A 15012-nucleotide genomic window follows, 5' to 3' on the forward strand; every position below is an offset into this window, starting at 1 on the left:
ACAAAAAAATAATATGCCAGGTGAAATGTATGCCAAACATTTTCAAAATAATATCGATTACTCACACACAAACAATATACATCCACAACGTTCGTAGCTTAACATTGCTTTAGTTTTGTTTTTAATATAATTTTAGATCATTACTATTTTCTTCACTCAACAAGATAACGACCAGTTGTAACTCTAAAACAAGAAAACTACGATTAATTGCCTGATATAGGATATTTGCAGATATAAAAACGATAAATATAATAATATAATAATAATGATGCTGCTACGGTCTGGATTCTGATAAGTTTCACATTTATTATGTAGATGTAGAATCTACAATCTGATCTAGATCTAAATACTGGCGTGGATAGCAGATGATGATTGCAATATTTCTTTTTTAAAACGTTTATCAGGCATTTCTGAAGCGCTGCTCAAAAACAAGATCTAGATCTAGAGATCTAATCTAGCCCTAGTCTATATAGGTCTAGAGTCTAGACTAGATTTCAGACATGGCAAATAAAGCTAAACAAGGTCTATATACATCTACAGATCTATATTTAATTAATTTGAACTAGATCTATTTATCAATTTTATCTGTAATAATTAGATCTAAAAACAAATTGAAATTTACCATAAAAAAAAATATTATTATATAATTATATAATTTAAAATAATAATTTAGATTTTAGATTCATTGTATTCAAAATAAATTAATAATTCATGCCATGGATTCATGGATTTCCGTGTTTTTTTTTTAATTTTATCATTTATTTAATGATTTTTTATAATCTATCTTTAGTAATCTACTATTATCTACTTAACTCAGGTCTACTGTCACTTTGTCAATGATCTATATAAGTAAATAATCTATATATATTCTATATTATATTTTTTTACATCTGTAAAAAAAGTATGCACGATGAAACAGAAAGCCATTCAATGTGAAACCTGCGATGAATGGTACCACGCATCATGTCTCCATATGATTGCCCCTATGTATTATGCATTAGGCAACAAAGACGCATCGTGGCACTGTGATGACTGTGTATCATGTGGGTTACCTCAGTTTTCATCAGGACTGTTTGTTACTGTTTGACTCCTTTGATGCAGACACTTCTAACCCATACAACATCCTAAACACCAAACCAAACCCACCAACCGCTAGCCAGATCCACTCCTGTTAAATCTGCTAAAACTAATAAAACACCATCATTAAATAAACCTACTAAAGAAGTAATACCAAAATACCTTAGAAAACCTTAGTAATAAATTTTCAAAGCATTAGGAACAAAATAGAAGACAGAAATTTTATTAGAATGTGAGAAACCAGACATAATTGCAGGAACAGAAACTTGGCTACATCCTGAAATTTATAATGCAGAAAATTTCAATAGCGATTTTTTTTTTAAATTTTTAGAAAAGATATGGCCGATAATCATGGAGGAGTTCTCTTAGCAATAAAAAACACTCTTATAGCAGAAGAAATTACCAAAGTTCCTAACTCAAAAAATTTAGAATCAACATTTTGTAAAATCAACACCACCTCAACATCCCTAATAATAGGCAGTATTTACATGCCACCAAAATCTAGTTTAGAGAACATGCAAGATCTCTATGTAATCACTTAAAGAGAAAAATAGAAATGCAGTTTTTTGGCTTATGGGTGATTTCAACCTACCAGATATAAATTATGATATTATCCCTGGTCTATCATTAAACTGCATTAAACTTTCATTAAACATTCTTATTAGAAAAAGACATTAAATAAAACCTACCAGTTAATGACCTCTGGAATTTCCTTAAAAACTGTCTTAAAAGCATTATAGAAAATCATATATACTAACTAAATACACATCAAACAAAATAAATAAATGCTGGTTTAATAATAGATTAAAGAAGCTTTGTAAACAGAAGGAAAACCTATATAGAAAATTTAAACAAACTAAGGCAGAAAGAGTTTATAAAAAGTATTAAGTATATAAAAATTAAACACCTTTACTAACCCAAAAAGTAAGCAGACAGCTGCAGAGTGAATACATAAACAATGTAATATCTAAAGATAACAACAAAAACCTATGGTCATACATTAAGTCTAAGAAAATGGAAACAACAGGCATAGCGCCATTAAAAGGAGAAGATAACATAATACATACTGATAATGAAACTTAAGCTAACATCCTAAACAAAAACTTTGCATCAGCATTCTCAGCTCAGGAGACAAAGACATATTACTTAATTTGAACCAAGTAGACAACATAGAAGATATAGTAGTACAAGAAAATGGAATTCAAAAACTATTAGCCAACATCAAACCGAATAAAGCGTCTGGACCTAATGGTATTCCAGCTGGATTACTTAAAGAACTAAGCAATGAGCTAGCACCAGTGTTCAAAATACTTTTCAGGCATCTCTTAACCAAGGGACTGGAAAGAAGCTAATGACACTCCCCTATTTAAAAAAGGAGAAAAATCTGACCCAGGAAACTAGAGACCAGTATCACCAGCATCACCTGTAAAATCCTAGAACACATAATATGTAGCAACATCATAAACCACTTAGAAAAACATATTGTCCTTACTCCATACCAACATGGCTTTAGGAAATATAGATCATGTGAAACACAACTAATAGGACTAATTGATGATTTTTCAATAGGTTTAGATAATAGTGAGCAAATAGATAGTATCTAGATTTTTCCAAGGCTTTTGACAAAGTTTACCACCATAGTTTGCTTAAAAAATTAAAATATTTCAGCATTAATGGTCCATTGCATCAGTGGATTAAAGATTTTCTGATAGGGAGAGAACAAACTGTAATAATAAATGTCTCTAAATCAACACCAATAACAGTAAACTCAGGTGTACCTCAAGGAACAGTCTTAGGTCCACTACTATTTTTAATTTACATAAATGATTTACCAAATTGCATTAGTTCAGGAACAAAAGTCAGATTATTTGCAGATGATTGCATAATATATAGAACAATAAAAACAACACAAGACACAGAAATTTTACAAAGAGAATTAGATAAATTACAGAAATGGGAATCAACTTGGAGCATGTCTTTCCACCCAGAAAATGTCAGCTATTAAGAGTAACAAAAAAACTAAAACAAATTAATTTCACTTAATCTTATTCTTGGTAAACCAGTAACGCAGACTAAAAACGCAAAATACCTAGCAAACAAAGCATTAGGGTTTATTAGAAGAAATTTCTATAAATCAAATAAGAATATAAAACTAAAATGTTATTTAACCTTGGTTAGGCCAATAATAGAATAGCATCCTCTGTTTGGGACCCCTCAACTCAAGAAAACATTAAGAAACTGGAACAGACACAAAATAGAGCAGTGATATTCATAAAAAACAAATATTCACATTTGACTAGAGTAACACCTTTAGTAAAATCACTAAATTTAGAAAGCCTTCAGGATAGAAGACTTAAAAGTAAAGTAGCAATTATGCATAAAACACTGAACCATAATCTTCAAATACAAAAACAAAATTTAATAAAATACTCAGAAAGACACAAAGATAAAGGCACATCCCTTGTTCCATATGCTAGGACAGATTTGTACAAAAGCTCCTTCTTCCCTATCACTATGGAACCCATGGAATGGGTTGCCTGAGCTAGCCAGGAAAACCAGTGACTTGGAGTTTAGGTCATTGGTTAATCTGCATGACTAAATGCATGACGGTTAGGATATAATCATCTTTTTTGAAGTAGCGTCTGTATCATATAAGATAAGATAAGAAGATTATTTTCTAATACTAATATATTATTATATATTTTTAATATTAAATATTACTAATAATACTATTTATATCACTATTCTATTATTATTATTATTCTATCATATAGTACATAGTATATTATATATATATATATATATGATTATAATAGATCTAATTGATCTATTATAGCAAAAATACTAATAAAGGCCAATTATGCATCCTCTGTTTAGGCTTAGGTCCCCTCAACTCAGCTGAAGAAAACATGATTAAGAAACTGAAACAGACACAAAATAGAGCAGTGATATTCATAACAAATATTCACATTTTTGTCATTTGACTAGACTCAACTAGAGTAACAGTAGACTCTAGTGACACCTTTAGTCTTTAGTAAATTCTCTTTATTTCTACATTTAAAAAGCCTTTGCCTTCAGGATAGAAGACTTTAAAGTAAAGTAGCAATAGGTTGCCTGAGCCAGCCAGGAAAACCAATGATTGGGCACAATTTAAGTCATTGGTTAATAAGCATGACTAGATGCATGACGCGTAGAATGGCTGTTTTTGATAAGATAGATTAGAATTATAGATCTAGATTAGATCTATTCTCTACTACTAGACTAGATCAAGAATCTAGTTCTAGACTACGGTAGACGTCTACTCCTCATCCTCAACTCTGTAAATGATTAGACAATTAGGTCTAATAGTGTTTTAATATTAATCATTTATCCAATATAATACTAGCTAGAGTAGGATTTTCTGAGCAACTTGCTCTTCCATCTGTTTATGGTAAGACCCAGACTAGCTGAAGTAAATTGTCTGCAACTACACTTATCTTTTCCTGCATGTTGGAGGGTTCAGATCAGGAATCCTAAATTTGAGATGAGCCACGTAGAGTAGTGGTTTCCAGATCAGGCAGTTCTCCATATAGTTTTTCTTCTATAGGAGGGTTTTGGGGGCCAGAGTCTTCTTGAAGCCTCTTGATAAAGTATGCAGCTTTGAAGGACATGGTCAGCATTCTCTGGTGATGCTCCACAAGGGCAGGTTTTGCTAGTCTTGACTTTTAGCTTCTGAAACATATGTTGTCTCATTCTGTTGTGTCAGGTTCTGAGCTGAAAAATTTTTTATTGGTCATGTCAAACAGCTTATAATAGACGTCATTTATCTTGTAATTGGGATGTGAGCTGGTCCAATTCTCATTATTTTACACTCTATTATTTTCATCATTAGTTTTGAGTAGAGATGGATTTTCATTTGTTTGTTAGTTTTGCATCTGCTGTTGTGTGTGAGAAAGAAGAGCCAGGTCGTCTAATCTATGGCTAGCAGAAACAAGAAAGTAGAGAGTAAACAGACTTGTCTCACTCTTGTTTGGACTAAAATGCATCTGTCAGTTGTCTGCTACGCACTTTTCTGCAAGTCATCCCCACATATGAATTCCTGATGATATTTGTAATTTTTTCAGGCACTCCATAGTGTCTCAGTAGTCTCCTTCTCATCTATAAAACTAACTTAGAGAAGGGAGTTTCATTCCATGGTCTGTTCCAAAATCTGATCTGTGCATGATCTCTCCTTTTAAAAGTCATCTTCATTCAGTTCAGCAGAATGCAGTTAAACACTTTTCCTGAAATGGACAGCAATGTTATCCCTCGATAGTTGGAGCAGGAGCTAAGATCTTCCAACAACACACCCTTTACAGTCCAACGTGATGTGCTGAAAGAGGTGGAAAGCTTCATCTATCTCAGCTTTATCCTAGAAACCAGCGTTAGTAAAGATCGAGCAGCCTTCCTTCCTGCAGATGCCGAGTAGATTGGCAAGACATGTAGACATTTGCAAAGCCCAGATCTGAGACACCTGGAAGAAGCTGGTTGGTGGCCTATACCCCAGATGGGACTACAGGCAGAAATGAGATGAGCTAGAGTAGATCTAAATCTAGATTTATATATATATATATGTAGATTGATTGGACTGATAGATCTCGACTGTTAGTTTAGTTTGTATTTTTTTAATTTTCCTTCAGAATTGAAGATTATTTCATCCTTGATCAAATGTCTGACATGGTGGGGGTGGGCCGGGTTTGAACCTTGGACTTTCAAAATGACAGTCCAGAGTGCATACTGCACAACCAGAGTCTTTGAATGAGACTGAGGTCTACCATGCTCATCATACATAATAATAAATACTTATCTAGCTCTAGATTCTATAGTCTTTAACTAAAGTACCTTTTATGTTTTATGCTATGTTGATTAGAAGAAACTCTTGTATATTTGTAGACAAACTTTCTAAATATTTTTTCCTAAAAGTGTAGCTCTACAAAAAATAATAATGCCAGGTGAAATGCAGGCCAGCACCTCACCTTAGACTCTGATGGGTGTGTTTCTGAACACCTTGATCTTGAGCACCTTGCTCTTCCCTCTGTTTATGGTAACACCCAGACTATTTGAGTTGTCCACAATTACTTTTCCTGCATCTGCTGTTGGGTGTGTGACTGAATAGGAGCTTAAAATATTTTCCTTAGATGTACACTCCAAGTTACAGTTGTGTTATTTAACTTTAAAAAAATAATTTCTTGTCCTGTTTTATAAACAGTTCAGCACTGGTTACTGTGTGTCTTTTCTTTTTGTCTACTGAGGTGCTATTTTTCTTGCCAGAAATAGAAATGAAGTTGTTGTTTTTTATCAACCTTTTGCTGTCAGCTGTCAACTAAAGGAATCAATACTGCTAAAGATTTCGATAAAACAATTTTGTTGAAAAAAAAACAACATTATTATCTACAAAAATATCTATTATTAAATTAAGCCTCCTATCTATGCTAAAAATGAAAATAAGGTTGCAACTGAGCTGTTTATAATTGCCATTACCCTTTTGAAATTATAAACATTGCCGACAACTGCAATCTGCTTTATTTGAATAATTTTTTTTAAATTACTAGGGTACTTAGTTCCATCTGGCATAGTTTTGTAAAAAAAAATTTTAATAATTAAATAAAAAAAAAGGTGCCTACTTTAATGCAATGTAAGGTGTATTACATTACTGTGGAAGTCTAAAAACATTTGTTACATTCTGGTATCTGGGGACACATACATAATTTTATCATTTGCAATTTACAATTATATATATAAAATAGAAGCAATAATAATTAATATAACTTCCAATCATTCCAAATTAGTCTTAATTCTTTTTACACAGTTTTCAACACCATTGACTAAAGTCTGACCTGTAGTATTTTTGAGTAACTGTTCAGTGGGTTCACTGAATCTGAAGCACTCCTAAATCAATTCCTCCTATCTCCAAAAAAAAAGTATAATTCTCAAATTCTTCTTAGATAAGCTTGAATTTCCCATATGTTTTGTCCACACCTTTATTTTTTCTATTGCAGTTTTGAACAGGGAGTTCCGTTCTTTTTTAAAGCAACAAAAGTGCCATCATCAGTTTAGCCCATTAATTAAAGCTTGTAATTCTTATAAAAATTTAATTTATTTCAGTCAGAAATCAATTCTTTTTTCAACTTTCTATTACATACATTTGTGATAGTTTTTTAATCATTCAAAAAATATTAAAAATCATAAATTTTGGTCTTCAGAACTTATTAATTTAGTTTTTAATTGAGCTTTTTAGTCTCCTGTAGAAGTTGCCTACCTTGCTAGACAACTCAATCTAGTTGAAAGTTTCACCTGTCGATAGATCTTTTTCACTTGCTTACTGTTCAAAGTTTGTCTGACCATCAGGTGTAGATTTTTATTCAAGGTCTAAATTTATCTGATGGCATAATACTATTGAATAATTAATATCATTTCCATTTACAGTAGAAGTAACTTCTGCGAGAATTCGATTGGATGCCACTTTGCAACATTTAGTAGACAAAAAGGATGAGAGGTGCTCTTTTTTTTTTACTTCTGTTATGTTTTAAAAATCAAAATAACATTTAATATGGTCTCCTTCAGTCGTGAAGCAACTGTGGATCACCTCATGGAAATGAGATGAATGCCTGGGCAATAGTTGTGAAACATTCAAATTTTACAATAGCAGTGAAACATTCAAACTTTACAATAGCAGTGAAACATTCAAATTTTATAATAGCAGTGAAACATTCAAATTTTATAATAGCAGTGAAACATTCAAACTTTACAATTGCAGTGAAACATTCAAACTTAACAATAGCAGGGAAACATTCAAATTTTATAATAGCAGTGAAACATTCAAATTTTATAATAGCAGTAAAACATTTAAACTTTATAGTAGCAGTAAAATAATTCCATTTTTGTAATAGTGGTGAAAACATTAAAACTATGTAATGTAATAGCAGTAAAACATTCATACTTTATAATAGCTGTAAAACATTAAAACTGCATTTTATTCATTCTTTATTTACTACGTACAGAATTACTTTACGAGCCTTGCGTGTAGCAAAGTCATACAATGTATTATTAAAATTTTATTTCCTACATATTCACGCCCAATAGCAACAATTATGAAATATTTCAATCTATCTACAAGAATTGTTGAACTAAAGTAATTCTTCATTAGTTTGAGGCACGAGAAGCTTCTTTCACACATTAAGGGCTAATGCATAATGCTGTTTTTATTTATCGTAGGATTGGCGTTTTCCATATTGAATGACCCGCCAAAATAACAATTTTTGTCTATATATTTCATGAGATTTGTATGAATTTTCAAAAGATTTTTAATAATTTCCGGAGATTTCCATGACTTTTTCATATATTTTGCAATTTCAGGAGGTTTCCAGGAGCTCCTGGTAAATCAGGCGGCCGCGAGAAATCTGTTATAAGTTATAAAATGGTTTAATTTAATAATTTATACATAGCATTAGCACGGGTCCTATGAAAGTGTGGGGCTCATTGCGGTTGGATAGGTTGCTGTGGCCTATGGCCAGCCCTGCAAAACAACGGCATATGCTACACCGCTGGTTGACTAGTATAAGAAAATACCCTTCTTTCGTGCAGGTGAAACATAGCTCTACCTAATGCCATCAACCATATTAGCTTTTCAAGCATATTTCAGGTTTTCATAAACCTTTTTAAAGGTCAAACATTATTGGCTTTCATCTGAACTTAAGCCTATTACATTTTGCTCCACAATTGAGCTTTCTATTATTAAGTCTCAACAAAAGTACTAAGCTTATTAAAGCATTTATTTTGTTAAAAAATGACTAACAGTTTGCATATTAAGAATTTATATAATCTAATAATTAATATAATACATATTTTCAGTCATGAAACAAGTGAAGGGGAATCTAATACATCAGTTGTGGAACCACCAAGGTAAATTATAGCATTATAAAATTACATCATAGTACAGTTCACTATTACTTTTTTTTTTCAAATATAGTGAAGTCAGATTAGTAGCTCAGTAAGTAGAAAGGCTTATTTGTTATAGTGTTGCTAGCTTGTAATGAATAATAATCTGGTAAAATTTACTAGCTGTCATATGTAGATTACTGCAAATCGTTCTGTCGTGGATATAAAACAGAATGATGAGCAGACCAGCAAATTTGTTTTTGTCTTATGTTGATATTACAGTGTGTTCAATTATGGATAGAAGCAACTAAAAAAAAACTCTTTCAAGGGAACAAACAAATATTGATTAAGTTAAAGGTCTACACATTAATTAAAAAATATTTTTATGTTGGTTCTGTATACCAACATATCCTTGAGTTGGACACATTATAAAGTCAAGTCTATCACTTTCCAAACGTTTTATTAATATAATATCAGAACTAAACTCAGCAATATTTACCTTCAAAAGGAAAAATTGTAAGAACACATATATTTTGACTGGGAAAAAAATATGATAGTTTTCCTTTTGATAAAATGAATATTATGTATGAAAAAAAGACAGTGCAAATCTTATTTTAAAAATGGATTTGTTTTAGAAAACCAAAAAAAGTATCATTTTAACCACCGTACTGGTTATTGTGGAATATGATTTTCATGAAGTGCTTTTAGTTTATGAGATGTAAACAGGACTGCAGATAATCAGTGGTAGCTTTGCCCTAAATGGGCTTCTGAAAATGTCACAAAAATGTTGATCTAAATAAAATTTGTTCCTTTTAAAATTTCATTTTATTCTAGTGTCAAGACTATACCTTCCTTAAAGAAATCAGCTACAAAACCAAGCAAGAAACGAAAAAGAAGAGATAATGCTGGTGATGTTGATAGTGCTGATGAACATCGTGAGTTCCTCGTGTGTTTTTTTAATGTTTGTATTTTCTTTAGAATATATTTATTTTAAAAAAATATAGCAGACATGTTTATGTTGTTTTGTCACTAATGTATATCTAATGTAGTAAAATATCTCTTTATGCAGAAACTGTAATTATGAAGTTGTTTGATCGCAGTGTTGATCTTGCTTTGTTTCCTGAAGACACTCCCCTGTATCCAGTATGTCGAGCTTGGATACAGAATCGACCACTAGATAAAAGCTTAGGAACATTAAAAGAGAGGCCAGCAACGCCTAAACAGGAAGAGGATTCGGTAATAACTGTTATCATTTATAAAAAACTGTTTAAATAATCAAGTTTTATTTGTTGTGTTGGCATTGCAATACTGTTTACTATTTATAACTTTGATTATAATTATTTCTCTAAAACTAGAAATTAATATTAAAGTAGAACATACAATTTTTAGGTTGTTTTATTGAGGAAAACAAAAAATATGCACATTTCTGTATTTTACCAGTTCACAATTCTTTGTTCAGTTAGGGCACCAAAAGTTTACTGCAAACCAGTAGTCTCTATTCCTTTCTGTTTTTGTTCATTATAAGTGTCATCCTATTGTTTCTTTTGCCTGCCTTGGTTACTTTTCCCTGATGTTTGCCTTTCAATAAGCTCTTCACTATTCCTGAGGATTTATTGCCATATCTTCTAAGTTTGTACAGTATTTTTTATTCTCATCACAGAACATAATGAGGCTAATGTGACTTTTTGTTTTCAATCTATCACAAACTTCCTAATTTGTCATGCAGTGTTTATAAGTTTCTGTATACCTAGTAACTTCCTAAAGCATTAATCTTCATGTCAAAAACTTTCTTTCCAATCTTCTTTCCAAGTCACAAGTATATAACATTGTTTCAGTGACCAATTAGAACATCAGCTGATCATGTGTTATAGATCATGTGTTCTAGAGAAAAAAACATTGCATACAATTCATCGCAACTATGGTTTCAACCATTACCTCCTGTTGCTGGTAGCCTGTTTATAGATTTTCAGAATTATATTAATCTTGTTACCATGAAGTGTACAAATTCATTTGAATTTTTTTGTGTATATCACCATTTTAAGGCAATGTGGACCAAATGACATAGTTCTTTGAAAATGTCCTTCTATGGCTTACAGTGAGAAGTTATAGAACTTATCATTTTAAGTTAACATTCTCAACATTCATTTTGCAGCATTGATTTAGGGGACTGTGATGTACAAATATGGCATCATCATTGGCTGCTTGTACATGATTAAAAAATAAATGATTAATAAACATAAGCTTACAAGTATTTCAAAACTAAAAAGAAAATTATACTATGTCAACAGAGTCCCCTTATCACTGCTATTCTGGTTTGGTTCAATACCTTATTTAGTCAAATGTTTCTTTATGTATAAACTGCAATCATGAAGCTGTAACAGCTGACAAATTTAGAGACATCCTTTTTTTACACATTTTTTTTTTCATTTGCAGTTTTTGTTTCAATGCTATAAATAAATTTCTAATTTAAAATTTTTGTTTCAGATGAATGATTTCTACCCATTTGTTTATGAAATGCCTCTTCCAATGAAATCAGAAGATGGGTGTCTATATGATTTAAGAGTTCCTGAACCATTGCCACAGACAGATGAAAAGCTAGATATCCATGCTGTAAGTTTTTGTCATGCTTTTTTTTTTTTTTATTTTTATTTTTTTCAATTGAATTTTTTTTTACCATTTTTTCCTATTTTTTTATCAATTTAAAAAATGAACAATCTTAGCGCTGTGTGTGTGTGTTTTAGTTTGTTATTTGTAGTAGTTAGAAATGCTGAGGTAGACAATTGTTGAACTGAATCTCCATTTTTGGACCAATAAAATTATCTTTTCTTATAACAATACATCTTTATGAAGGAACATCATTCTAAAATTGTAAAGCTCAGTGATGCCCAATTTTTATTCAGCCTCTTAATTTTCTTTTCACAGCATCCCAAAACCTACCCAGCAGGTGATCAGTTGTTACTAAGCAATCTGGCTCGGTGGAAAGAAATTAGAAATAGGTATGTTATCATCAAGAAATTTTTTAAATTCCCCATAAAAGACAGGGATCTTTTAAGCTCTTATCTCTGAATTAATTTTAAAAAAATTTAAAAATTATTATTTTTTAAAATTATAATTTTAAATATATTATTTTTTCTTATTTTTCCTTAGATATTTATTATTTTAAAAAATGCTGCTCAAGTTATTACATTTATATTGCGCTTGTATTCACAGATGGCGTGAGGCAAGCATAATGAATGAAATGCAGTATGTGGGAAGTATGAACTTGTTGAAGGAAATGTTTGATAGAAGTGTTGAGAATTGAATATTGCCATCTCAGCATTATCATTGTATAGAAGCCTCGCTGTAAATAAAATGAAATGTATAATAAATGGTGGTCATTTCACTTTAGTAGTGGAACTAGTTGAGAAAACAACTGTCCCTTTGTTCATCTTTAGGTAACCTCAGCCTGGTTTATAAATCTCTTTTCTTTTCTCTATTCAAATGAAAACAGCTCAATTAAACTTCAGTAGTGCATTTTGGTTTTTGAGAAAAGTCAGCAAAAGTGTCTTTATACTTTGTTGTTTTTTTTTGTAAGCTTATTATTTGAGATTGGTTAACTATTTTTAAAAAATGTTATGGAAATATATTTCTATGAAAATCTTCAAAACTTTATTTTATATTTTTAAAGAAAGTGTAATGAAGTTCTTTTTTTATTATTATTTTATGAACCAAATTAATTTTTTTCTTAGTTGTATAATTTTAAACTATTATCTAGATATTCTTTAAGGCAATTCTGTACCATTGAAAAATCTAAATTCTTATGAAAATGATTAGTACTTGTGAAATGATCTTGTATATAAGAATAAATGTAACCTTTTAAACTTCATTTAAGATACATCATCAAGATAAAAAATATGAATATTAGAAAACCACAAAATAAAATCCATTAAAGAAAGATTGAGAATCCCCCAACTTATAGAAAAATACAGTTTTCCACCTTTTTGGGGGGTATTTTTTTTAACTTAGGGGGCGTTTTTGCTATTTTGGGGGGCGCTGGGAGTCAAAGGGGCAGTAGGGGGGGCGCTGGGCACAAAAGGGGGCGCTTGGTATAAAGGGAGAAAGAGGAAACTCAAAGTGCACTTCATCATCACTCCTTTGAGTTCCTCGTGAAACAGGGCCTCGACAAAAACACGCTTCTTCAAGTACACTGCTTTGCCATGTTCTTTTTGGTCTTCCTCTGCGTCTTGTTCCCTGGGGTTTCCACTCTAAGGCCTGCCTAGCTCTGTTGCTGGTATCTTTTCTAACGGTGTGACCAATCCATCTCCACTTCCTCTCTAAGATCTGCACTTCTTATATTTTTCTGTCCACTCATCTCCCACAGTTTGGTGTTTTCTACTTTGTCATACCAGTGTATTTTTAGGATATTTCTCAGGCATCTGTTGATGAAGGTCTGTATTTTTTTTTTGTTGTGGCTTCGGTTGTTCTCCATGTTTCAGAACCATACAGTAGGACAGCCTTGACATTAGAGTTAAAGATTCTTAGTTTAGTCTTGTTTGAGATGTAAGGAGATTTCCAGGTTGGTTTTAGCTGTGTAAATGTCTGACGCGCTAGATTTATACGGGCGTTTAATGTCTTCATCTGTTCCACCTGATATACTGACTACACTCCCAAGGTATATACAATTTTCTACTTGGTCTATTGTCTGAGAATCCAGTACTATGTCTCCAATTTGTTTATTGTTCACTTTGAGTACTTTAGTTTTTTGGTGGTTTATTTTGAGGCCTACTCTTTTTCCTACTTCGCTTAAAGCTGTGACCTTTTCTTGCATATCCTGTAGTCTGTGTGATAATAGGGCTATGTCATCAGCGAATTCCAGATCTTCCAGCTTTTGTGTGAGAGTCCATTGGATTCCTTTCCCTGAATTTGAGTAGGCTTCCTTTGTGACCAAATCCAATACTAGAAGGAACAGGAGTGGTGAAAGAAGACATCCCTGTTTGACTCCTGTTGTTACTGGAAATTCCTCTGACAGCTTGCCACAGTGGGTTACTTGGCAGGTGAAACCATCATTAAGGTTCTTGATTATGGTTATTATTTTATTGGGGATCCCATAATGTCTCATTACAGTCCAGATAGATTCTCTGTCGACACTATCAAAAGCTTTTTCAAAGTCGACAAAAGTTCTACAATTATTCTGAGTGTAGCTATTTGGTCAGCACAAGATCTCCCTTTTCTGAATCCGGCCTGTTCTTCTCTTAGGTGTTCATCACATGCTCCCTTTATTCTGTTTAGTAGGATTCTGCTGAAAATCTTGCTTGGTACTGACAACAAAGTGATGCCTTGCCATTTCTCACATTGTGATAGATCTCCACTCTTTGGTATTTTTATTAGCAAGCCCTTTTCCACTCACCCGGAGGTGTTTCTGTTAACCAAATTTTGTTGAATAGTTTGTGCAGTTGGTCAACTATTTCCCTTCCTCCTTCTTTTAGGACTTCGGGTGGTATGTTGTCAATTCCAGCAGCTTTACCTGTCTTCATTTGTTTGAGTGCATTCCTTATTTTTTCTTTTATTTCTTCCATGTTTATGTCTAGTGTTGGTCCTACATTTAGATCTGGTGGATATCGTGGTTTAGGTCTATTGAGCACTTCTTGAAAATATTCTTTCCATCTTTCAAGTTGTTCATTTATTGAAGAAAGTAGTTTTCCATATTTGTCTCGGACTGGAACATTGCAATTAGCCTTTTTGGTACTGAGAAGTTTGGTGATTTTGTACAGTTGTTTTATATCTCCTTTACCTGCTGCTTCTTCTGCCTGTGCCAGATTATTGTAAAATGATCGTTTGTCTTGTCTAAGCATTTTGGTGACTTTTTGTGAAACTGCTTGGTAGTCTTGTTTTGATTGTTGCTTGTGGTTTCTTGTTTTTGCTAGGTTAACTGCCTGTTTAGCGCATTTCCTTTCTTCGATTAATTTCCATGTCTCATCACTAATCCACTGTTTTTTTCTTCTTAGGGTTAAGGCTTAGTACTTCATTGCTTGTTTCAGTAATAATTTCTTTGAAATTTTG

General features: G+C 32.1%; 1 protein-coding gene across 2 annotated transcripts; it reads left to right on the forward strand.

Moving 5' to 3' along the window:
* Positions 1-8: 8 nt before the first annotated feature.
* On the forward strand, positions 9-14894 carry LOC106076174 (protein lin-37 homolog). Of its 2 annotated transcripts, none has more exons than XM_056023980.1 (8): positions 9-89; positions 7522-7591; positions 8947-8997; positions 9808-9908; positions 10043-10209; positions 11458-11583; positions 11896-11969; positions 12184-14894. In XM_056023980.1, the coding sequence occupies exons 1-8, from the start codon at positions 14-16 to the stop codon at positions 12272-12274; spliced, it is 756 nt and encodes a 251-aa protein (XP_055879955.1). In that variant the 5' UTR covers positions 9-13; the 3' UTR covers positions 12275-14894. The 2 variants fall into 2 exon arrangements, with proteins under 2 accessions (XP_055879955.1, XP_055879956.1); XM_056023981.1 differs by lacking the exon at positions 9-89 and adding an exon at positions 101-522.
* The last annotated feature ends 118 nt before the right edge of the window (positions 14895-15012 follow it).

This window comes from Biomphalaria glabrata, chromosome 3 (genome assembly GCF_947242115.1).
Source record: "Biomphalaria glabrata chromosome 3, xgBioGlab47.1, whole genome shotgun sequence".
Lineage (NCBI taxonomy): Eukaryota > Metazoa > Mollusca > Gastropoda > Planorbidae > Biomphalaria > Biomphalaria glabrata.

What these genes read in the sequence shown, in the direction of transcription:
- LOC106076174 (XM_056023980.1), top strand. Translation starts at nt 14, where the DNA reads ATGCCAGGTGAAATGTATGCCAAACATTTTCAAAATAATATCGATTAC. An exon ending in GTAGACAAAAAGGATGAGAG is followed by an intron (nt 7,592 to 8,946) that starts GTGCTCTTTTTT and finishes ACATATTTTCAG; the next exon opens with TCATGAAACAAGTGAAGGGG. An exon ending in TGGAAAGAAATTAGAAATAG is followed by an intron (nt 11,970 to 12,183) that starts GTATGTTATCAT and finishes TTGTATTCACAG; the next exon opens with ATGGCGTGAGGCAAGCATAA.